The 23,832-nt window shown below is 34.6% G+C and overlaps 1 protein-coding gene across 1 annotated transcript in view; it reads right to left on the bottom strand.

Annotated features, from left to right (window-relative positions):
- Window positions 1–15,724, bottom strand: part of Khdrbs2 (KH RNA binding domain containing, signal transduction associated 2) — a 561,414-nt gene extending 545,690 nt beyond the window's left edge. Inside the window, exon 1 of the mRNA XM_026396817.2 lies at window positions 15,411–15,724. Coding sequence (XP_026252602.2) covers window positions 15,411–15,501 — 91 coding nt within the window. The 5' untranslated portion in view covers window positions 15,502–15,724. The remainder of the gene's footprint in view (window positions 1–15,410) is intronic.
- Window positions 15,725–23,832: the final 8,108 nt, after the last annotated feature.

Here is a 23,832-nt window from a genome sequence, read left to right as displayed (position 1 = left end):
AGCCCAAATTGTTTTTCTTCCTCTTGATTTTAAAGCCAAATTCTCACCAGAGTCCCGTGGCTACTCTGATCTTCATTCAGGTGAACAATAGTCTGAAATACAAGCCATAAAGAAGGGGCTGGGATTCTAAAAACAATCAAAACAAACTTAGAGAATCCCCTAAAATATCAATTATATAATGGCATCAGTTACTAGGGACTAGAAAGTGAATTGCATCAAAGACAGTGGTTACTTCTAATCCTACCTAGGAGTGCTCAAAATGAGCTACTAATGATAAACTCTAGATGCACCAGAGACATTATTTTCACTTATTCTTCCATGTGGAACTTTAACTGTTGTTTTAAATGTTTGATATGTTCATAAAAGATACTTTTAGTGATTTTTATATTTCAAATACCTTTAATATCAAATCATACATTTGAACATTGTGTTTTAGATGAATTTTTAAATTGTTTTTCATTTATAGTAACTTAAGGAATTGTTGACCAACACTATAAAATTGCAAAAAAATAAAAAAAAATAAACCCACAATTTTACTTGGACACTCATAGGTCATTTAGCCAAAATTCTCATTTCCAAGAAAATATTAATATATAGTCTTTGAGGAAAACAAAGTATTTTTCCTTTTCTTAAAACTTTCTACAGGAGGTTCTAAATACTCCTATGGAAACATACTTTAGAACTTCATCTTTCAATATCAGTTTATGGCATCTAAATCTGTTTTTCTTACTGTCCAAAATGCAAAGGAAAATTTTCCACTACAATCTTATTTCTAAGCTGTATAATACAAGTTCATTTTCCTCCAGGGGTATTAGCCTCCCCACCTGTACAGACCCACTTCTCTGAGAATTACCTTGTCAGATCCCAGCACTGACATTTCCTGTCTGTATGGATCACTGTTAAATCTTCTTTTGGGTTGTTAGTGTTGACATGATGAGTACATACGTGTTTACTGAATGAATAGTGGTTTGGTACCTGTGCTTTAGGGATAAGTGTAAAGTCACCAGTCACTTATGCCCTCGAGCAATTTCAAAAACTTTATGTCACATTTCAGGATGACAGCAATGTTGGCAGTTAACATTCCAGTAAAGATCAAGAGATAAAAATTGGTTATCACTGCCAATGCAGATGTAGGTTTAAGTTGTTAGTCAATAAGTATTATTTGCTTAACTAACGTGAGGATACCAATTTTCTTCCTATGCAACATAGATTTTCTTGCAAAAACAGAAAAGTATATAAATATCTATCTAAAATTGCATGGTACTTTCTAATGGAAATGGCTATTTTCCTTTATCTTTTTGACTACCACAACCTTCTTTGTTACTCAAGACAGTGCAATGCTCAATTTTACTATGCATTACTATTGCTCATTTGCAGAAAAATGCCTAATTTCTTCATTGGAATAATGATATACTTGTCAAATTCAGTGAACAACAAGGCCTCTAAGATGGCTTGTGTTCTTTTCAGTTATGGAAAGTGAAATATGTTCATATTTCCTGCAAAGATTGTTTTAAATTAAGGCAACAATGTTATACAATTATGTATAAGTTTAAAGTTCAGCAGAAACACATTATCCTTAACAATCTCAAGGTAATCAGTGTTTCCTTCCCTACTGAAACAAATATATGAAGATCAGTATTGGTAGGAAATTTACATATCATTAAAATCTTCATTTTGCTCTGTGTTATGTATTGAGACATAGGTTCATTGTGTTTACACTATGTTTTGCTGACTTTAAACAGAACATGGAGCAAAGAAAAATGTTTAGTGCATGATGATGGAACAATTGAATATTCAAATCTTAAAATAAAGAATGTAACCCTGTCTTGACACTCATACAAAAAATAATTCTGGATGGAACATGAACTTACATTTAAAAGCAAAAGCTAAAACTACAGATTTTGCAAAAGAAAACATTGAGGATAACTCTGTGACCTTGAGATAGGCAAATATTTCCTAAAGAAGGCACAAACTACACAAAACATAAAAAAAAAAAATGTTAAATTGGACTTCAACAAAATTAATAACTTCTGCTCTTCAAAAAGACACTTAAGAAATTAAAAAGCTAAGCCACATATTGGAGGAAAGTATCTGCAATGCACATACTTAACAACAGACGCAAATCCAGAACATAGGAATAACTCCCCAAACAATAAAAGACCAATAGTCCAATTAAAATATGCCAATGTTCCAAGCAATCATTTCAAATAAGAAAATACATATAAATGGTTAAAAAAAAGCACATGGAAATATGCTTAGCATAATTATCAAGGAAATGCAAATCATATCAAAATGGATTCTACTGCCATATATAACTAAAAAGAATAAATAAAATTCATAAAGCAGAAAAAAAAGTAAGTTCCCACTTTAAACCAATAGAATGTGTTACTACTAAACACTTTGAACTTGAAATACTGAAAAAAAGTGCAACAATCAGAATTTTCATACACCACTGGTCAGCAACACTAAGAAAATGAGCAACATCGAAGCAGAAGGGATGGAGAAGAAACGGGGCAGAGTACAGAAGTGAGGTTGCCACTTAAAATAAGGAAAAGAAACAATAACAGGCCAGTGATATATTTTCTTAGTTTCAAAATAATAGTGTCCCTTTTATATTTGAGAAAAAGGAAGCATACAGAGGTTAAAGTCACCCACCAAAAATAATACAGTTCTGTAATTAATAGGAACAGAATAACACCTATGCTTTTAACCCCTGTGCCCCAAAGCCTCTCTTATCCTATTTTCTGCTTCTATTTGTTAAATTGCACACAGTTGCTATTTTTTTGTAGGTCAAAATGGTGAAATATTGTCAATTTAGTACAGTTCCACATATTGATCACACATTATATTATGATCAAATTAGTTCTTCCTCCCACAGGAAGTCAAAGTTCTCGTGAGAGTTTTCCAATTTCATTCTCTCACAATCTCACTTTCTAATCACTTACCAACCTGCAGAAAAATGGGATCTCCTCCAACTTCTCTTTCAATCAGTTCTTGGTTGCCAGATTCATTGGAGTTTTCTAAACCTTGTCTTACTTGATCTATGATATTTGAACACACTAATCAAATCCTTCTTTCTTCAAATACCTTATTTATATGACACTGAAAGTATTTGATCCTTCTACATATGTTCTAAGAAACTTTTAGTCAACTCTGCAGATATTTTTCTTCTTTCTCTTAAATACTCATGTTCCTTGAGGTTTTACCCCATGTCTCCTTCATGCTGACTCCATATGTTCTCTATAAGTGACCTCTTCTATTCCCAAGGTCTTCTATTATCACCTGGATGCTGATAAAACCTAAACCATTCCATCCAGCACAGATCTTGTTCCAAACATCACTACCTACATTTTTACTTCAGCCTCCATAGGCCCTTCAATGTGTATTCAACTGAACTCAGCTCTAACAGTCTTTTAATTAATATTTCAGTAATTGACACACAATTAAACCAATTATCAAGTTGCACCCTAGACAGCAGCCTTGACCATCCTTTATTTTTCATACCCTCTATCCAATTGAATCCTTTACATTGTACTTACAAATTTATATTAGCTCTGTCCATTCTTCCCTGTCTATACTCTATTATTTGAATTCATATCTCCATAACTTTTCACCTGGCTTGCTGCTCTAACCACCAAATGGCCTGTCTTATATCTGTTCAATCCAGTTTCCAACAATATAGCCACATGGTGCTTTAAATGAAACTCTTTTCACATTTTCCCCCTTTTAAAACCTTTAATGATTTACCATGCCTTTTAGCATAAAGTCTAAGGTCCTTAACACAGTTCACAAGGTATGTGTGATAAACTTTCACCATTCAGAAAGACAGCAAAATGAATCGGACTTAACTTTCATATGTTCATATATGAATACATGACCAGCGTAATTCCACATCATGTACAACCACAAAAATGGGAAGTTTTACTCTATGTACGTATGATATGTCAAAACATATTCCATTGCTATGTATAACTAAAAAAGAACAAATAAAAAATTTAAAACCAACAACAAAAACTTCCAATATTCTCTTTAATCCACTTTTCTTGATTCTTTACTTTTTATGGTATGTCCAAGCATACTTAACTTCTACCTATCTGAAAAAAAAAAAAAAAAAGTTTTCTTCTTGCCAGACTTTGGAGGTATTTTTTTTCTATATTCATGTATAATTCTTCCAGATTACAGTTCTGAATCCTGGCCATATTGCACATATTGTTAGATTTCAACCAACACAACCCTTCCAACTGAAGCCTCCCATGATCTCCATAGATTTCTTTAAGTGACCTACTCAGCACTCCTAAAGTATCTTCTTCCCTTATCATTGTACTTCATGGATTCTATGAAAACTACTTATTTAATTGCTTGTATCTCCTCCCTTCTTCCATAAATATAAGTCTGAGACAGTAATGAAAATCAGATAGTAAGAACCAAAGTGACCAAGTCTGTACTGTTGTTCAATTCCCTAGTCTAGTACATGCTTAACACACATACAGTATTATGACCCATACATAAGTACGTACATATTCTACTTATTTTACTCAAAAGGAAATCATTTATCTTGTTACAGCTCATTACAAATACTTAGCACTTCATCTAACTCTGTTAAATTGCTTTTAATAATCATAATATTTTATTCACCAGATTCCCTTTCTGTGGCTATTAAATCATTTCCAAATTTTCACCAACTTTGGAATCCCAGCTTAATGCACTGCTAGCTATCATCCTCCAATCCATTCCAAAGCAATGTCATACAATAAAATCCCATCTGTCTCGGCATACCAAATAAACTTTCTTCTTCACGAAATTCCTTAAAGGGCCTGACCCTCTCCTTCCACCAGGTCTTGAATGGATAAAAAGGTAGCTTCTACTCTTTATGTGTAGAAAAAGAAACAGACTCTGGAGGCATGGATGATCCGTATTCCAACTTCACACTTAAATTTCTGCACTGGTAAAATGCACATGCCTAACCATATCATAATAAAAGTATTCTGTTATTGATTTAATCATCTACTATTTGCATTTCAAAGTCTTGTTTTATACAATGAATATATACTTTCATATAAATCAAATGGCATAAATTTCCTGGAAAAATTATTTTAGAGGAAACAATAAATTCTACAGTTACACAGTTATTTAACTCTTCAAAAAGTTTTTCAAAGGAAGATTTTGCTCTCCCCTTAAACAAGTAATATTCTTCCATATTTTTAATATGTTACTGTCTAGTGGCCGAGTTTGACACTTTCTCAAACTTTCACTGGACACTTACCTAACCTCTGATATAATATGTTTTTAAAAATCCAAATTTATTATGCTACACTCTAATCTGTTTCTTTATCTTTTCTCATAGCATAGGGACAGTACTACTTGCCTTTTACAATACAATGTAAGGACTTAAACAAGAATATGTTTCATGAAAGGGACTATTACTATAGTCATCCCTTTTCTTCTTGAAATGAAACACACATCTACTTCAACCTCTTTACTGTGTGTCTGTCAAAGAGGCTCCCTCTCCTGAGTTGCAGTCATGGCCCAACATTATTTAACACACAATTCTGGGAACCTGATAAAATTATCTATACTCTAGTGAAAACACACTTATTCTGCTGTTTTGTAAGAAGAGTCAAGTCTAATCTTCAATGTTCAAAGGAAATGGGCATCAACTGTGTCATTTCTGATAACAGTACAATAACACTAGCCAATCTGTTTCCAAGTTATTAAATCCTAACATCTCAGAGCCTATAGATAACATTTAAATCAAGCCACGTTGTCAGTTTCAGACAAAATGTGAAATCTGCTCACTTTCAAATGTTAAACAAAACCTGCAATGCATCAAGACACAAGAGGACCCAGAGTTCCTCTTTGTTTTTAGAAGAATTCAGCAAATGTAAGCAGTTCTTTAAAAAACATGAAAATAAAAATGCCTCAGCAAATCACAAAGTTTTCCAATCCTTTTTCTGGATTAAAAAGAAAGAAATGCCTGAACTGTTCCCCTGTGCCCCTGTCTCAGAAACAACAATCAATATGAGGTGTTCAGAAAATGCAGGCTGTCTCCGCCATACTCAACCTGAATCTATATCTGGGTAAAAAGCAGCCCCCACTTATCAATCTACTTCACTTGTATATACCATACTTATGATATTCTGTGGTAATGCATCCAGCACCTGCACTGGCAAACATGTTTCAGAAGTTAATGGCAACAATAATATTGGTCTCCTTAGACAAACTCTGCATATTAATATCTGGCCTTTTGATACAATTGACTGGATTTTTTTTAAAAGTTAATGATGGAATACAAGGATGCTTGGCCATAATTTCTCAAATATTGGACAAAAAACAAAGTTTGAATTTAAGAACATGAGGAAATCACATAGCATGGATACATTCAGATCTAAATTTGGGAGGTCAACTGTTAGCCATTAATCTAAAACACAAACCTATGGGGCTGGGGTTGTGACTCAGCGATAGAGTGGTCGCCTAGCAAGTGCGAGGCGCTGGGTTCGATCCTCAGCACCACATCAAAATAAATAAATAAATAAAATAAAGGTACTGTGTTCAACTACAACTAAAAAATAAATATTTAAAAAAATAATAAATAAAAAAACAAACCTATTTGTATACCATTCTTATTTTACTGGAATTCAACATTTGTAAAAACAAGGATATTTCAATCTAAAAATAGATGAGATTTGACAGTGTTTATAGCTTTAACAAAATAGACAGTGTTAGAATATAATTTTAATTTTATCTTATATACAGACCAAAGAGAGAGAGAGAGAATTCAAATCTAGAGATCAAACAAAGAAGTGTGTAAAGAAAGCTTGGCTAGTTCCAAGAATTTCCAAAAACTCCATCTAAATCTTAGTTCCTTCACTTCTCCAGCTGCTCTGGCAATAAGGAGCTTCACTCCAGACTCTGTACTTAAGAAGAAATAGAAAACAATGATCAACTTTGTTTCCCTTTGTTTCCACTCTTAGGTACTGTGCCAAAATAAAAACCAAAAAAATTAAAAATGAGAGAAAACCATGTGGCCCTTATCCACATGGATTTATCTTGATAATGCCCGTGTGTGTAGAGACACTTAATAAAATATTTATGAATAAGACAAATATATATATAGTTATTAGGAAATCTTATAAAGAAATAAAACAAATGATGGGGACTGGATATTACATATACATAAAAGAGAACTTTCTTGAAGGTGGACTGAGTGGGTATTACAAGATGCAAATCCAGACCCAGGAGTGATTTTCTTATATTTTCTTTGTTGTTATAAATGCTAGACTTGGTGCTGCAAAATCTAGGTGTCGTGGTACATGGCTACACCAGAGGCTAAGACAAGAAAATCACAAGTTCAAGCCCAGGCTCAGCAACTTAGTGAGACCCTGTCTCAATATACAAAATAAAATTTAAAAGGGCTCAGATGTATACAACCAAAGATATGAAAAATTGTGCTCCATATATGCAATAAGAATTGTAATGCATTCTGCTATCACATAAAAAAGGAGGGGGCTAAGGATGTAGCTTAGTGGCAGAACAGAACACCCCTGGGTTCCCCAGTACAAAAAAAAAAAAAAAAAAAGTGGCAATCCAAAAAAAGTAGCAGAAGCAGAAAATACACACAGACACACACACACAGACACACACACACACACACACACACACACACACATACCTCTACTCTTTCTAGCCAAATATTAGAAAAAAAGGGAGGGCAACCTAGCAAAACAAAACAGTTTGAGACAGCAAACATCCTTATCCAGTGAAAACAAAAACAAAAAAGCTGCATTTCCTGCTCACAGCAGTCAAGAGAGGTTAAGCATGGAGTCTAAACTTCCAGTCTCTCCCAGAGGTCACCAGGGGTAGACAACCGTGGTATCTATGATACATCCTCTGGTCTCTAAGAATAAATGAGGAATAGGAACTTCATGTCTGCCTACCAGTAAGGAGGCCTCGTGCAGGGTCAGTGGAGGCCACCTGGAGATCTTGAACTTCTCTTCTCATGAGCAGCAATAAGGCACCTATCTCTCTCCAAACTAGGGTAACAACAAAAGTGTTCATGCTGAAGAACTTTCACCATGATCCACTAAGAAGGAAGCCTCGCCATCCATCTTGGTGTCACGCAAAAGCCACACAGGAAAAATTAGTATGTGATGCTCAACCTCCAAGTCAGAGAGAGGTCAATGGATGCCTGTGGGGAGTCTGGATATTCATCTCCACCTGGAAGTAGAAATGGGGAGTCCCCCCAGCTGTTACAAGAGTGTCACACAAAGTCTGCTAGAAATAAAGGTGTAAATGAAATCCATAGTGTGATAACATAAAACTGAAAATGTCCAGGATAAAACTGAAAATCACATGTCATATACCAAGAACTAGGAAAGCCTCACGTGAATGACAAAAGACAATCTACAGATGCCAGCACAAGTTGGAATTATATGACAAGGATTTTTATGCAATCATAACAGAAATACTACCACAGGTAACAAGTGTCATACTTGGAACAAGTGAAAAAGCACAGTCTTAGCAAATAAATAGAAGATCTGAAGAAGAACCAAATAGAAAATTAAGAACTAGGAAATATAATAAATGATTTTAAAAAAATTCTATGAGATAGACTCAGTAGCAGCAGTGAGAGAGCAGAGAACAGAATCAGTCCCACTTAAAATAGAACATTAGAATTACCCAAACTGAACAATAAGGAAATAAATGAGGCCTTCTCATAGTATAGCCAAAGATCTAACCTTTTTTCCATCAACATCCAAAAAGGGAAAAAAGAAAAGGTGATACTGAAAAATTATTTCAAATGGTTGAAAACAATGGGAAGAAGAGTAGGTACAATTTTGAAGGAGGAAGACATTTGTGGAGGTAGAATGATCTTATGTGTTGATAGAAATAACAGTCACATAAATTACACATATGATAAAATTATATGTATACATTGTATCAGGGCCACTTTCTTGGTTTGGATATCAAATGATAGTAATCCAAGATACAGAAGAGGAAAATAGGAATTCTCTGTACCATCTTTGCAATCTCCTATGGATATATAATTATTTCAAAATAAGTGAAAATGAGTGAATGGAAATATCAAAGTTTATCCCATTAATTTGCACAACTAATGTTTTAATAATTATAATAATAATAAAAAATTCTTACCCCCAAATGAATGGAAACTTTCAATGTGGTTCCTTATGGTTCTGAAGTAAGCAATGATAACATGTAACTAAACAGGAACAGAATTCCTGGTATTTTATTTATGAAGATATCTTCTAAATACATAGTAGGAGAAAGGAAAAATACAAGACTGACATGATTCACTTAATAATCATTATTAAAGCCTTCTACAAATGAGAATGAAGGCAGGAATTAAAGATTCTGAGACAGAAGTCATATTTCTGGCCCTCAAGCTTAAAGGGAGACTGACAAGATCAAAGAGAATTACATGTTTCAGTGTAGCAGTGGAAAGGTCAAGAAGGAGAAAAATAGAGGTTCACTTAATCCACAGTGAATAAGATGAGGAAGTCATTATGACAGTTCACAGCATGGGCAACACCTTAGATAAGGGGAGAGGCAGACAAAAGGGGAGGCTGCTGCAAGTAAGTCAGGTTCGAAGAGATAGCACAGAGGCCCACAGGAGGCAGGTCCCAAAGTCTGAAGGAGAAGAGCCTTTCAGGCCTCCACTGAGCAGCACCATATGCCAGACATGGTGATAAGCACTGGGCTCTTCTCAAGGGGTTTCCAGCCTAGTGAGAGAGGCAGGCCTAACCTAGCAATCATGAAATGATGACAGCAGGGACAGTGATCTAGAGCTGTTTGCTATAAGGATAGGGGAAAGAAACATATCTAGCTTTGTGTGAACAGAGCAGGGTTTTGAGAGTGAACTATAAGTCCTTTGTTTTTTTATCTGAGATAAATTAGAAAGGGCCAACAGAAAAGTCTGGAAAGGTGGGTAGGTTGTAAGAATGTCAAGGAGTATCAAAGACACCCTACAGGAAATGGGAGTTATTCACATGGGTGACAAGATGAGACTTTAATTTTGAATGATTCTATCTGAAATCACTGTGTATATTGGGGTGCAGAAGACAGGGATAGAGGATGGTCATAGAAGAAATTAGAAAAAGCAGTATCTGGTGTTTAGAAGCCCAGTGAGAAGGAAATAAATTAGAAAAATATCAACAGTGGAAAGTATGACTAGGAGGCATGAGGAGAGGTTGGGAAACTTTTATTAGCTTTGAAATGAGGAGATGATTCTGTCACTTAGAATTACCTATCTCAGAACAGCGATGAAGGCACGGCAGACTGTTTTAAAGAAGAAAGTTATGAGAGCAAGAAAGCTAGTATGGACTAATGCTATCAGAAGCTTAAAGGAAACTGGGGAGAGTAAGCATCATGAAAGATTAATTTTATTCCTTTTGCAAGTGAAACACATATTTGGGTTTTTAAAAGGTATTCCAACTGGATCATATTGACAGGATGCTACAAAAACAAAAACAAAACAAAACAAAAAAAGCATAGGTTGGAACTTGGAAATACAAAGAAAGGTTATAACTACAGAATGAGTCCAAAGACAAACAACATGAGGGTCAAGGACATGGATGAACAAGTCAACCTTGAATAAAAAGAAAGTATTCAGTCTACTGAGAACGAAAGACAGTGAGAGGGTGGGCAGGGAAGGCTGAGAAGCACCAGAAAAGATATTCATTTTCCTGAATAAAATACACAGTGAAATCATCTGTTGAGACATGTGGGTTTAAGAGGAGACCTAGGAGGTCTGGAATTACCCCTGAAAGAAACAGGATCTGGGCTACTCAAACTCAAGATAAAGCCTGACAGGTGACCATTCACTAGGGAACGTGATATTTTAAAAACCCTCAAGGAATCATTTTTCACAAGGTAATTTCTTTCTTAATTTGGTTTATGAGTTCAAATTTTACACAGCAGTGATTCAAAGGGTAAGGCAGTGCTTATTTTCCTACAAGAGCTAGCTTCTAATTGAGGTCAAGTCCACAGTGACACTAAGATAAAGGAAAATCGTAAAATAATTATACTTATATAATTTCTGCTTGTATTTCTGTAGTATTTGTATAAAATGCTGCTTGTATTATCCCAAGCAGAATTTTTTAACCTTAAAAGAACCCTGCCTGGTAGGTATTACATCTTTTGTTGTGTAGACAAAAAAAAAAAAAAATTGAGTATCAGAGAGGAGAAAAATGACACGTCCAATGTTTTACAGAAGGTAGAAATGTCAATATTCAATCCCAAGTGTTTTTCTTGCTAAAATAGAACTTTTCCACTGTATCATATATTTGTTTTAAATGCATATCAAAGATAACTGAAATTTAATCCATGTTTGTTTTGTATTTAAGAAACATAAATAAGATTGTCCTGAATCTACTGAGAAAACGACTATATTCATCAAGAAAAAAGTCAACTTAAAGAGTTCTATTAATTTTATCCAAAACTGGTTTTATATCAGGTACCAATAAATTTCCTAACTTAAGAATTTGTCAACCTTTATTAAAAATATTTTAGGCACACAATCTAAACTTTAAAATGATCCTTTGGAGAATTTAAATGTGGTGAAGTCACTACAAGTGATTATTTGTGATATGTATTAACCTCTGCTGTCATGTTTTAAAGGGCTCAGACATCTACAAAAATGAAGATCTAGCCTGGATATCATCAAAATTTACAAACAGTGCCCTGGGTGTTTAAAAAAGTTTTTTTTTTTTGAAGTGCTGGAATATTTGGCAATATTTGATTTCATCATACCATGTGTTAACCAAAACTCTGGGCAGTATACAAATGTTTGTAAGGAATCTAAGGTAGGAGACAAGCACAGTGGCACAATTCTAGATTGAGTCTAAAGGCTGAGGCAGGATGATCACAAGTTCCAGGGCAGCCTTGGAAACTTAGGGCAACCCTGTCCCAAAACTAAAAATAAAAAGAGCCAGGGATGTAGCTCAGTAGTGGAGCACCCGGTTCAATCCCCAGAACCAAAAAAAAAAAAAAAAAAATAGCAAAGGAATTCAGACTAGGAAGTCTTAGAAATTAATAATGCTCCTAGAACTACTGTAACTAAATCTACAAATTTGAACTGATCTATGTCTATCAGCAGTGATGACTTACTTCAAATAAGAATATTTTCATACACATACATTTTTGGACCCAAGACTTGATAATAGTTCAATAGACTGAAGAATATAAATGTATGCAGTACCCAAAATAATGTATATGTCTCAAATTACATTGTAGCGTGATGAATGAATTATTAATTATCAAACTAAAAACAAATGAAAAAAGTTTCAAGAATATGCAGACATTAATTTTTATGTTCTGAATATACAAAACACCTCTCCTGTACATCAGCAGTAATCTGGAACTTAATTAGAATTGCAAAAAAAATGTACAGATCATGTAGTCCAACTCCTTAAGTTGAGAGACAAGGACACTGGACCCAGGGAAGGGAAGCTTACCAAGATTCAGTTTAGGTAAAAGTGGAATTAAAATCCAGGTATCTGGATTCAGAGTTTAATGCATTTCCCAGAAGTAGCATAGATATAAATAACCTCATGTAATTTCATCTGGCAAGCAAATTCAGAAGCGCAGTAGAACTTAAGAATCATGCTGAGTTCGCTGTTTTATCATATGCAAAACCACCTTCTATAATAAATGGATAACTAAATAACATTATAATTACAGGAGGAAAATTATTTTAACTAATCAAACACTTTGAAAACACTCTCTAAAGCACATTCTTCAAGATCTCTTCTAAGTAACAATCAAATACATAAAATGTTCAGGTTTTTTTTTTTTTTTCCCAGCAGTGTTCTCAGAATCATCTCTACTGAAATCTTAACACAAAAAAAGTAAAATACAACAAAATACAACAAAATAACCAAGAAACTAGTACTTTTAACCTCATGGCCTTCAATTCTAAATGAAGCAGTCCCAAAGGAGCACTGATTTGCATCTATCTCCAATCAAAAAGCAAAATAAAATCACTGTGGACACTCATTGGTTTATATCACACTGCCCTTACATGTATTAGCTTCTGGAAAATCATTTGAAAGAACTGAATCATCTGGATCATTTTTATTACTCACTCAGTCTTGAGACTGTCTGCACAATACTGACTGAAATGTACTTCAGTGTGCACCTTTCTTCCAAATGAATATCTATGTCAGGTTTATTTATAGCCACTGCCTTCAATCAGTGCATTTCCAAGTATGAGAAATAAAATAATCTCAACAACCTTCTACAGAGACCTGAAACAAAACCTAGAAATCTTGGCAAACTGCCTTTGAAAAGTCTATAACATAAAATATACACTAAGATTCACTGAGATTCCAAAGAACACTCACCTTATATTCTTTAATAAACACATAAAGTTCCCCAGGTACAATTAGAGAAGAAATTTAAACCTTAAGCATCCTTTAGCATAACTCATTATGTGTTATAAGATTATAATCATCATCTCCTTCATTCTCTTTTCCTTATTATGATTTCTCTGAAATTTGGGCACCTTCTTTGTTTCTTACTTAGATGCTTTTCTGTTTAGGAGCTTTCCTCCTAATTCTTTACAAAAGCAGGACATGCTTCCCCCTGCTGGGAAAAAATTAAATTACAGGGTACATCAGAATGGTCCTAAGTATGAAGAAATCAAGTTCAGTAGAAAAGATAAAATGTTAAAAGAGCCAGGTGCACAGTCTTCTCTTCCTGTTTTACCTGTTGCAGAAATAAATATGTCCTCCACTCTCTGAAGAGTTTCTCTTACGTATCTTGTTGATTTGGCAGTTTTCAGGTACAAAAACTCACAATAATGACTGATGAATCAGTCATTGAGTCAGCTGTCCCAAAGCAAACTCCAATTAGCAGGTAATAAAAAATTATCAATTTGTAACTTTTTTTTGCACTTTAAAGACATTATATGCTAAATGAAGACACTGGAAAATAGTGAAGTAAACTGAGACAGCTGAGTTGCATTTTTAATCATTTTAAACAACTGTAAGCCTTCATTAACTCATGTTTCAGTATTCCTATTATTTTTATGTAGCTGTCTTTTAAAAGGAGACATAGAGTTTAGTTTTTTAATCGACTTTACTTTCCACTTTAATTCCTATGCTTTTATATTCAGTAATCAAGAAAGTAACGAGCATAATTGCATTTTACTCTCAATCACTTTACAAAACCAGCCCTTTTCTTGAAAACAGTTCAGCTATTTCACATGTTCCATATTCTGATTATAATTTTTTCCTATTTAGCATGCAAACATTTTGCTGTTAGTATAAATAACATCCATCAGTAAAATATAAAAATAAAGCTAATGTCTTATAAATCATATGTGGAGAATAATTTTTCCTTCCATGTACAACTAACACTCAAAAAAAATTATATTAATGCAGAGGAGCTGGAGTAAAGGAAGTTGTCACTTTTAGTTTTGTGGTAGGTAAGTCCATAACAACTCAAGCTACAAAACACACTGAAGCCAATTTGATGATGAAGCAATTCATTATTAATGAAGCATTCATCCCCCCAAATCTGCAATTGTTTTAAAAAAGGCATGTGTAGATTACTACAGATATAGGCAGTGTCTTTAATAGTTACAGGTCATTATTTCAATATAAATTGAGTAATTTGGGATAATATTTGTTATACAGAAGTTTGTGTGTGTGTGTGTGTGTGTGAGCGCGTGCTCCTTTTTAAAAAAAACCTTTCAAAGCAAAGCAAAAGGCAATACATATATGTTCCTCTGGGAATGGAATATCCTTCAACATTACAGGTACACAAAAGAAAATGCACACTTGGTAGAACAGTTGATCAATTATGGAGTGTTCCCAGGGACCAATATCTGGCAGAGTACCCAATCATCACACTTCAAATAAATGTATAAGCACTTTAGTCTCTGCTTACCACCTTCACATAAATACACAATCATGGATAGTTTAATCTTGATTAATTCTATGACTTTCCATAGAAAAGACTTTGATTAAAGGGTATCAGAATCACTTCCCAAATGCAGCAGGGGTGGGGGGAGCGGGAAACTGATCCATAGCTAAGAAGCTCTTAGAACACTACATTGATCACTATTTACTTCCAAACTGATTTCCCTTCCTTCCCTAAGCGAAGTAGACCGTGTTACACTTTATGCTTTTCCCCTCCCTTGGTCAATGAGCCTAACAGGTCACATAATCTTGTAGCTTTGGTCTTCCCCAAATTAAGACATAGAGAAGGAGCACTGCTGCCCTCCCCAAGAACAGGTTCCGTCCTCCTGAGCTCTGAAGCGAGCATCTTCAGGGAGGACACTTTCTGCGAAGGCTAAGAAAGGCGTCCCTCCCCAACTTCACTCCCCTAATCAAGCCGCGGGGAAGATGGGCAGCCGACGGTTTGTGCCCATCCATAGGGGCAAGTCCTACCTTCAGCCAAAAGGCGCGATGCATGCACAAAAGATGGATCCAGGCTATCTTTCTCTGCCATCAGCTCAGGCAAATATTTCTCCTCTTCCATAGCGCGGACTTCGGACCGTCCCCGGGCGAAGCGCGAGGTTTCGCTCGCTTGGACGCAGGGTCGCCGGGCAGCGCCTAGCTCCCGCGCTGCTCCGCCTCCGCCGCTGCAAAGGGATCTCTGCGCGTCTTCACTGGCCCATGCACCGAGTGCCTGCTACTCCCGCCGTCGGGCTGCGCGGCCCCGCGCCCACACCTACCGGTCCCTTCCGTCGTCCCTCGCTCGCGCTGAGCCTCGGCTCACACCAGCGGCCTTAACTGGGGAGGCGGGAACAGGGCGCGGCCCACCTCCACCAACCACTCATTGGTGGTGGTGCCAGGAGAGGCGGGACGCCCGCAAAGGATTCGGTCTCTCATTGGGCCACACTGCACGTCGAGTTGTCTTACTGGCAGGAGGCCGCTGCAGAGGGGAGGGGAGCTCAGAAGGTGCAAACGCTTTCTTCTTGCAGCCCAGCCTTCTCTGGTTATTAGGCATGCCCAGTTCTGTAGAATCCTCTGTGCTGTCTGCTGAGGTGCGGAGGATGGAGAGAGCGGGAAAAGCACTAGTTAAACAGAGAGGCTCTGGTTTAAAACGGAGGAAATGGGGATAAGTAGTGAGCCTCTGTGGGGGTGGGAAAGCTCCAGGGAAAGTCTCAGAAAGGTAGATGGACTTCACCTGCGTCCCTAAGGCACAGGTGTCTCCTTTCCCTCTTGCAGTTCAGACGCACTCCAGGAATCAACAGCGCACCGGGTCTGGAAATATAATAAAGACCGCAGGTGATCTGTGGCTGAGATTTCAGATGACCTACATCTTGGGGACGCAGTAGGATGTTCATTGATAAACAAATAAAGCGGCTCTGGGGCGATATTGTTGTACAGCAGCATGCTTCCAGGGTAGGATCATTACAATATTGAATTAGTTCCAGTTCCCCCATCCATCCCTTCCTCCTCCCCTTCAGGCCTTTCGGGGGCAGGGACACTGATTTTTAAAACCAGTTAATTACCCACGGTGTGCGAAAGAATTAAGAAGAAATATGAAAGAAAAGTCTAGAAAATAGATAACACAGCGGTTGCTCTAATTTTCCCTTTTCTCCTTATTTTAGGTGTGCTAGTCTCTTTCGCTGTTTCAGGTACTGTTGCTGAGCCGCTTTATATCTGTGCCATCTCTATTTTAGGGAGAGTTAAGCCCACATGGGTTTAACCAACAACTGAGGCAAAACCCATTCTTCTCTGATCACTAGGGCCCTAAAATGTAATGTGCATACTTCAAATGCTAGGATACTTTCCATGGATAAACAGTCATTTCCCAATTCCCCTCTTGGTGTGGAATTATGGGGCCAAATTTCTTACGAATAAAATATGCTGAAACTTTTCCAAGCTCTCTTACTATATTCAAATCTTTTCCTTATATATTAATTTTCTTAAATGAATTTGGGACATTATCTTGTATTTGTGTAATGTTTAAAAAGTTTAACATGCCTCAAGTCCATTATCTCAATTTGGCTTCACAAAAGCACTCTGAAAAACATAGGCTAAGGATTACTTTCTCTATTTTTACAGATGAGGAGACTGAGACAAAGAGAATTCAAGTTTCATAACTAATTTATCCTTAGTTTTAGATTGCACTCCTTTAGCCTACTGTTAACTATTTAATTTATCTGTTGTGTTCATTTAGTAAAAATTTATTGGATATTTTGAAATGTAATAGAAACTGTATATGAAATTAAAGAAATATTGATGAACAAGATACACACATTTCATTTCTTGTCATCATAGAGCTATTTTATAATGGAGGAAGACAAATAAAACTATGCAAACCAAAGAAATGGTAATTGTTGGTTGTGATAAAGAGGGGAACCAACCAAGGAAAAAAAAACACAAGACTGATGCTCTACTGTGTGTGTGTGTGTGTACATATATATATGGATATATATGTATTACTTAAAACATTTAAGATAAAACCTAACAAATAAAGAAATTAGCTGTATAAAATGAGCAAAAATAAATAAATAAAAAATAAAAAGACATTCCAAGCTAGGGAACTTGCCCTTGCAAAAGTCCTGTGACTGGAAAGAGCTGGGCCTATTCTTGAAATCCACTAAGGTCAATGTAACCATAGTGATCTGGGGGGGGGGGGATGGGATAGTTGGGTGTAGGATTTGATGGATAGGGAATAATTTTGATCTCATTCTACATATAATGGGGGATGCTAAAGTATTGTTACCTTTCTGTTTGGATGTGCTTCTGAGAAGATTGCCTTCTTGCTCTTACTTTACTTTCAAAGAAGGTGCAATTTAGAATTGAAGATATGTACAGAGAGTGTTATTTTTTTTATTTGATCCTGTGCAGGATGTTCAGTGGTTGAAAGGTTATGCATCCAGCACCTGAGGTGAAAGAGACATGAAGGTAAAACAAGCTGCCAATCTTCATAGAGGTGGCTAAAAGCTGCCAGAGCAGTAAAGATTGGATAAGTTATCAACCATAGCTAAAAAATTGTAGAAGTTTTATAATATAAATTAGAAAACGTATTGTACAATAATTGAAGCTATATTTTATGTTGCAGCATACCAAGAGATTAAAAGTAAATGTTGCTTATGGGGACATACTCAATCCCAGTTTTCTATCAAAAAGATATCATAAATTTATTATGTCTGGCAACAACAATTACTTTATTATTTATAGTCTTCTTTTCCACAATTAAAGGTGCACTAAGGAGATACCACAGAGAGCTGTCCAATTGCTATTATGAAATGTCCATAACCTAGATCCTTACAAATATGGTCAACTACCTACCTTTATATTTTCTAGATATTATCAAAACTAAAGACTTCTTATTTATACTTTTTCCTATAACCCTCTTCAAACACCTAAAGTGCATTTCACCAGTAACAATATACTTACATAACTTAGAAAATTAATATTATTCTAAACTTTAGGATAACTTGTATACTTAGAACATGATAGACATATATAAGCAACATGGACCATTAGAAATCAATATGCTTCAGAATTGACTCACAAAATACTGCCTTTTTCCAAAGAGAATATAGCCAAATAAAAGCAAACTCCAGTGCTATACACTTACACATCAGTATCAGATCCATGTGTTTTCAATAGATGGCTCTATGTCACTATGTATTCTCTACTGGTTTATATATAAATATTTTATGAGGACAACAATTATTCATTAAACATTCTTAGATAAACCTTATGAATGCAACATTTTATAAACATAAATGAAAATAACAAGAACCTTCTATAAATTATTATTGAATATAGTGTAATAGTGCATGTACATGAATAAATTATAATGGCTGGTAGCTCATGTCCTCTTCTAATGTTGTATATAATCAAAATCACCATCAAATTGATTTATTTACCATAGGTAAAGGTTTTTCTTACTTTAAACAGGATTTCTAGTCCTGAAAGGGCTTTTGTTTTTAATGAGGTTACATTTACTGAGCCATTATTTCAATGATGGAATATTATGAGAAAAAGAAAAGTTGCCACAACCAAATTTCAGTTCAAAGAATGTGTAAGACATGATGCCCTAGAGACTATGTTCTGTGATTAATGCAGAAACTGTGCATTCAATACTTTCACATACCCTTGTAAGAAAGGCCAGGATAAAGGGCATTTAATCAGGCTTATCTTTGCACACTAATAAAAAAATACACATTCTGCAATATCAAATAAAATACAGAGTTTCTACTTCTTTCAGTTTTTTTTATCAACTTTATGGATAGGACACTGGCTTGAATATTTACTGCAAGGATTCAATAGAACTCACTCAAAATAAGAACCAGGGTTTAGCAAAATTTTTAGAACTCAGTAATTTATGTAATGATAATGAAAACTGATGAACTCCATTTACACACTTAACATTTATTTAACCTTCTAATGACTTGATGCCTAACACAGGGTACAATAAAGAACTGAAATGTTCACCAACTCTTATTTACTGAAGAGCCTGACAGAGCCCATTTTTTAGAAGGCATGATTCTAATATTGCAGTTTCTTATAGTTTCACTAAATACACAAGTGAAATGAGCTCCAGTTTCTCTTATAACATCCATGATATATGAAAGAGCAGAGGGGAATGGAGGTTTGGCTCTATTGATAACCAATACTAGTAAATAGCATGGATAATGAAAAATCTCTCATTTGTAATGTGCTTAGAACAGAAAGTTATGCTATACGCTAATGGGCCACAGCACAACATTAATATTTACCACTGATACCTTAAATATGTATATGTGCTGACTGGAAAGCTTTCAAATTTGGGTGTAATATTTAAGCTAATACAAATGTATGATTTAGGAAGAGCAGAAGAGAAAAGAGTAGACATTTGTTGAGTGTTTTGAACAAGGCTGTTGTGAATACTTAGGACTGGAATAAAGGACACACGGAAAAAACAGTTCTCATTCTAAAGTGGCCTGAGAGCCTAAATAATTTGTTTTGTTTCTAATTTTGAAATTATGCGCGTTTATGAAACTGAGATCCGATCCCTTCAAGTTGTATCTCCATGGGCATTAGCCACACTGACACCTTCTGGCTGGCTTTGATGGCAGCCAAGGAGCAGTACTTCATTTTGGGAGAGGGGAAGGAAGCTGTCATTTCAGGAGAAAGCTATTGACTGTCTTCTTAAAATTAAACCTTTGAATTGTTGAATTGTGGCTCAGGTATTGATTATTTCTGAAGATCAATATATTAAAGTAAGAAATCACATCAGTAAAATGCAACATTTTCATACACAGCAAACGATGATCTGATCTCTGTTGTATTTGCACTCAGTATAAAATAAAGAAGTGAAGGCTAAGAGATGATTTAATAAAAACTGTCATCCAATATAGTAACACTTGTGCCATGGAGACAAACATATAAGAAATTATTTTATATCATGATCAATACAAGTAAATAAGGTTAGATTAAATTTTAATTTAGATATTATTTTAAAAATCATTCCTAGAAAAAATTACCTAAAATTGAAGTAGTATTTTAGGAAAATGCCATCCCTTTCAAAGTTTTCAATTAGTAGTGATACTTGATTGATAAATTTTTTTGTCATTTTAGTCTCTCATGTTAAGATAATATAATGCACAAAACAATTCTTATGAAATCCTACTGTATAAAATAAACATAAAACAGTACTACACAAAATATCTTTTACAAATCAGGTAATAGGCATTAGGAAAGAATGATAATGAAATTAGAAAGCATTATTCCAAGTTCAAGAATTTAGCAGTACAACACTGGAGAGAAAGTCTGTGTCTTTGTTTTTTAGAAATAAGCAATAAAGTATTCAAGGGGCAAAGGGTCATCTTATTTGCCACTTACTCCCAAATAATTAAGAAAAAAAAAAGTGTATATACAGAAAGAGGCTCAGAGGCAAAGACAGAGAATGACAATGAGGTTTTGTGAATGCCGTGAAACATGAACACTTTGAGAAATTGGACAAGGCGCATAATGAGAAATTTCTTTTTTTGTAACTTTTCTGTAAGCTGAATTTTTTCAGAATAAACAAAAATTACGTAAGTATTAGCAAGAATAGCCTCAAGGTATTTCATTCACATAATGGATTGAATATCACATTTTGCCAGCTAGACATAGAGAAAACAAGCCCATACTGACCTCAAACAGTGTTTGTAAAAGTGTCCACTGAATTTACAAATTTGGCCTCAAAAATACCAATTTAAAAATATAATTATAACTCTCATTAAGGATACAAACACATATATATGAATTACCTATTTATCTCTTCTTTCCAAAAAATAATAAAAATAAGTGTTTGCTTAATTTTTACTTTTAAATATTGCAATTGTGTCACTTTATAAACATTTTGCTATTTTAAAAATTACTCTAAATAAATTATAGACATACACTTTTGTTTTGAATAGATAGTATAAAATACTACAGTTTTATTTTAATGACAGATATGAAAGTTTAAAGAAATCTTTAGTTTATATTCATATCGGATATGATCTTGGACTTTGACTGTGTCCTGATATTCCTGCATTTTTGGCTTTACCCTGCATCTTCTGAATGCTTTCATCCAGTTTAATGGACATCATGGACAAAGTGCATGCTTCTTTCCAAAATAATGTGTTCTGTAGTTTCTTGAATGCATTTAGTTGGGTGGTTCAGAATCCGAGGAGAGGAATAGAAGTAACAGGGCACAGGAACAAAAGTTATTACTTTTATGTGGCAGTTTCAGAAGCAGTAATGCTACTACATTATTGCTGCAAAAGTTGGGATCAGTCATTGCTTCATTAAAAGAACTCTTGGGAAATTAGAAATTGATCGGAATTTCCTCAACATGGTAAAAAAAGGTGTTTATGGAAAAATCTAGCTAAATCATACTCAACAGCAAGCCAAAGGCAAAATTTTCCTCCTAGGCTCAGAGATAAGACACTTCTACCACTTTCACCTCTTTTATTCAACATAGTATTTGAAGTTCTATTCAGAGTATTAAGAAAAGAACAAGAAACAGCATCCGAATTTGAAAGAAATATTTTAAGTCTGTATCTCTCACAGATAGTATGATTCTATAAGTAGAAAATTCCAAAGACTTCACAAAAAACTATTAAAGTTAAGAAATAATTCATCACAGGGTCAAATCCCCAAAAGGAGATATATTTCTGTGCAACAGCAATGAACAATCGAAAAAGAAATTTAAAGAAATGATTTAATTTTCAGTGATACCTAGAAGAATTTGTAGTAGTAAATATAACCTAGGAGAGCAGAGAATTATATTCTGTAAACTAAAATACACCTAAATACATGGAATTGTTAAATTGTTAATGTTTTGGAAGAGTTAATATTATTATTAATATTATTAAGATAGCAATACTACCCAAAGCAATCTACAGAATCCATGTAATTCCTGCCAATACCCCCAAAAGCCATTCCTCAAAGTCATATGGAATTGCAAATGATCTTAAATAACTAAACTGATATTGAAAAAAAGAAGCAAAGTTGGAGAAATCACACTTTTGTTTTAAAAACTTACTACAAATCTACAGTATCCAAAACAGCATAGTCCTGGAATAAAGATAGACATATAGAACAATGGAACACAACTCAGAGTCAAGAAGCAAATACATATATAAATGACAAACTAATTTTCAACAATGGTGCCAGGCCATTCAGTGGAAGCAAAAACAATCTTCAAAACGTTTCTAGAACAAGACATTTATATGAAAAAGAGAGAAGTTGTAGCCCTTCATTACACCATATACAATAATTATCTTTAAAAATGTACTGAGAATCTAAGATCTAAAACCATAATACACTTAGAAACTCTTACAAGAAAACAGAAACAAAATTTCATGACCTTGAATTGGCAATGAATTCTTAGAGACCAAAAGCACATGCACCCAAAGAAAAAGTAGATAAGTTGAACTTAATAGAACTTGAAATTTTCATGCATCAAAGGATAATATCAAGAAAAAGTAAAGACACTCTACAAAATGTGAAATAATATCTGTAAAATGAAATATCTGATAAAGATCTTGAATCCAGAATAAGTGCAAATAAAACCATGGTATAACATCAACTGCCCATTTGGATGGCTTTAATTAGTTTAAAAAATGGAAAATAACAAATCTTGAAAGGGCTGTGGAGAAAATGAAATCCTTGTACATATCTGATGGGAATGTATGAGGCAGAGTCTGTTGTAGAGCTAGGGGTAGAGTGGCTATGGAACACAGTTTTGATAGCTCTTCTAAAAGTATAAAATTAACCAAGACCCAGCAATTTTACTTCTAGGTACATACTGAAATAGAAAACTGCACTAACTTATAAATGTACCCACATACTTATATCAGTGCTATGCACAATAGTCAAAATGTGAAGCACAAATGTTCATCATCCATTGAATGATAAACCAAATGTGATATGTCTATATAATGGAGTATTCTTCTGTCATAAAAAGGAAAAGATACTGATATATGCTATTTAGATACCTTGAAAACATTGTAATCCATAAATATTCATTCACAAAGGTTATATGTTTTATAAATCCATTTATTTGAAATATCTAGAATAGGCAAATAGAGACAAAACACAGACTGGGGAGTTGAGATGGAGGGAGGAGTGGAGGGTGATTGTTTAATGGACATGGGTTTTTTTTTCTTTTGAATGATAAGATGTTTTAGAACTAGAAAGAGTTTGTGGTTTACAACATTGAATGTCATTGAATTGCTTATTTTGAAATGTGAATGTGTTCACTTTTGTTTTATGTGAAATTCATCACAATAAAATTTTATTTTATTTTTAAAGAGAGAGTGAGAGAGACAGAGAGAGAGAGAGAATTTTTTAATATTTATTTTTTAGTTTTCAGCAGGCACAACATCTT

This window comes from Urocitellus parryii, chromosome 8, assembly GCF_045843805.1.
Source record: "Urocitellus parryii isolate mUroPar1 chromosome 8, mUroPar1.hap1, whole genome shotgun sequence".
NCBI lineage: Eukaryota > Metazoa > Chordata > Mammalia > Rodentia > Sciuridae > Urocitellus > Urocitellus parryii.
Note: the sequence above shows the minus strand (reverse complement) of the source record. Positions and strands in the feature narration are given on the sequence as shown.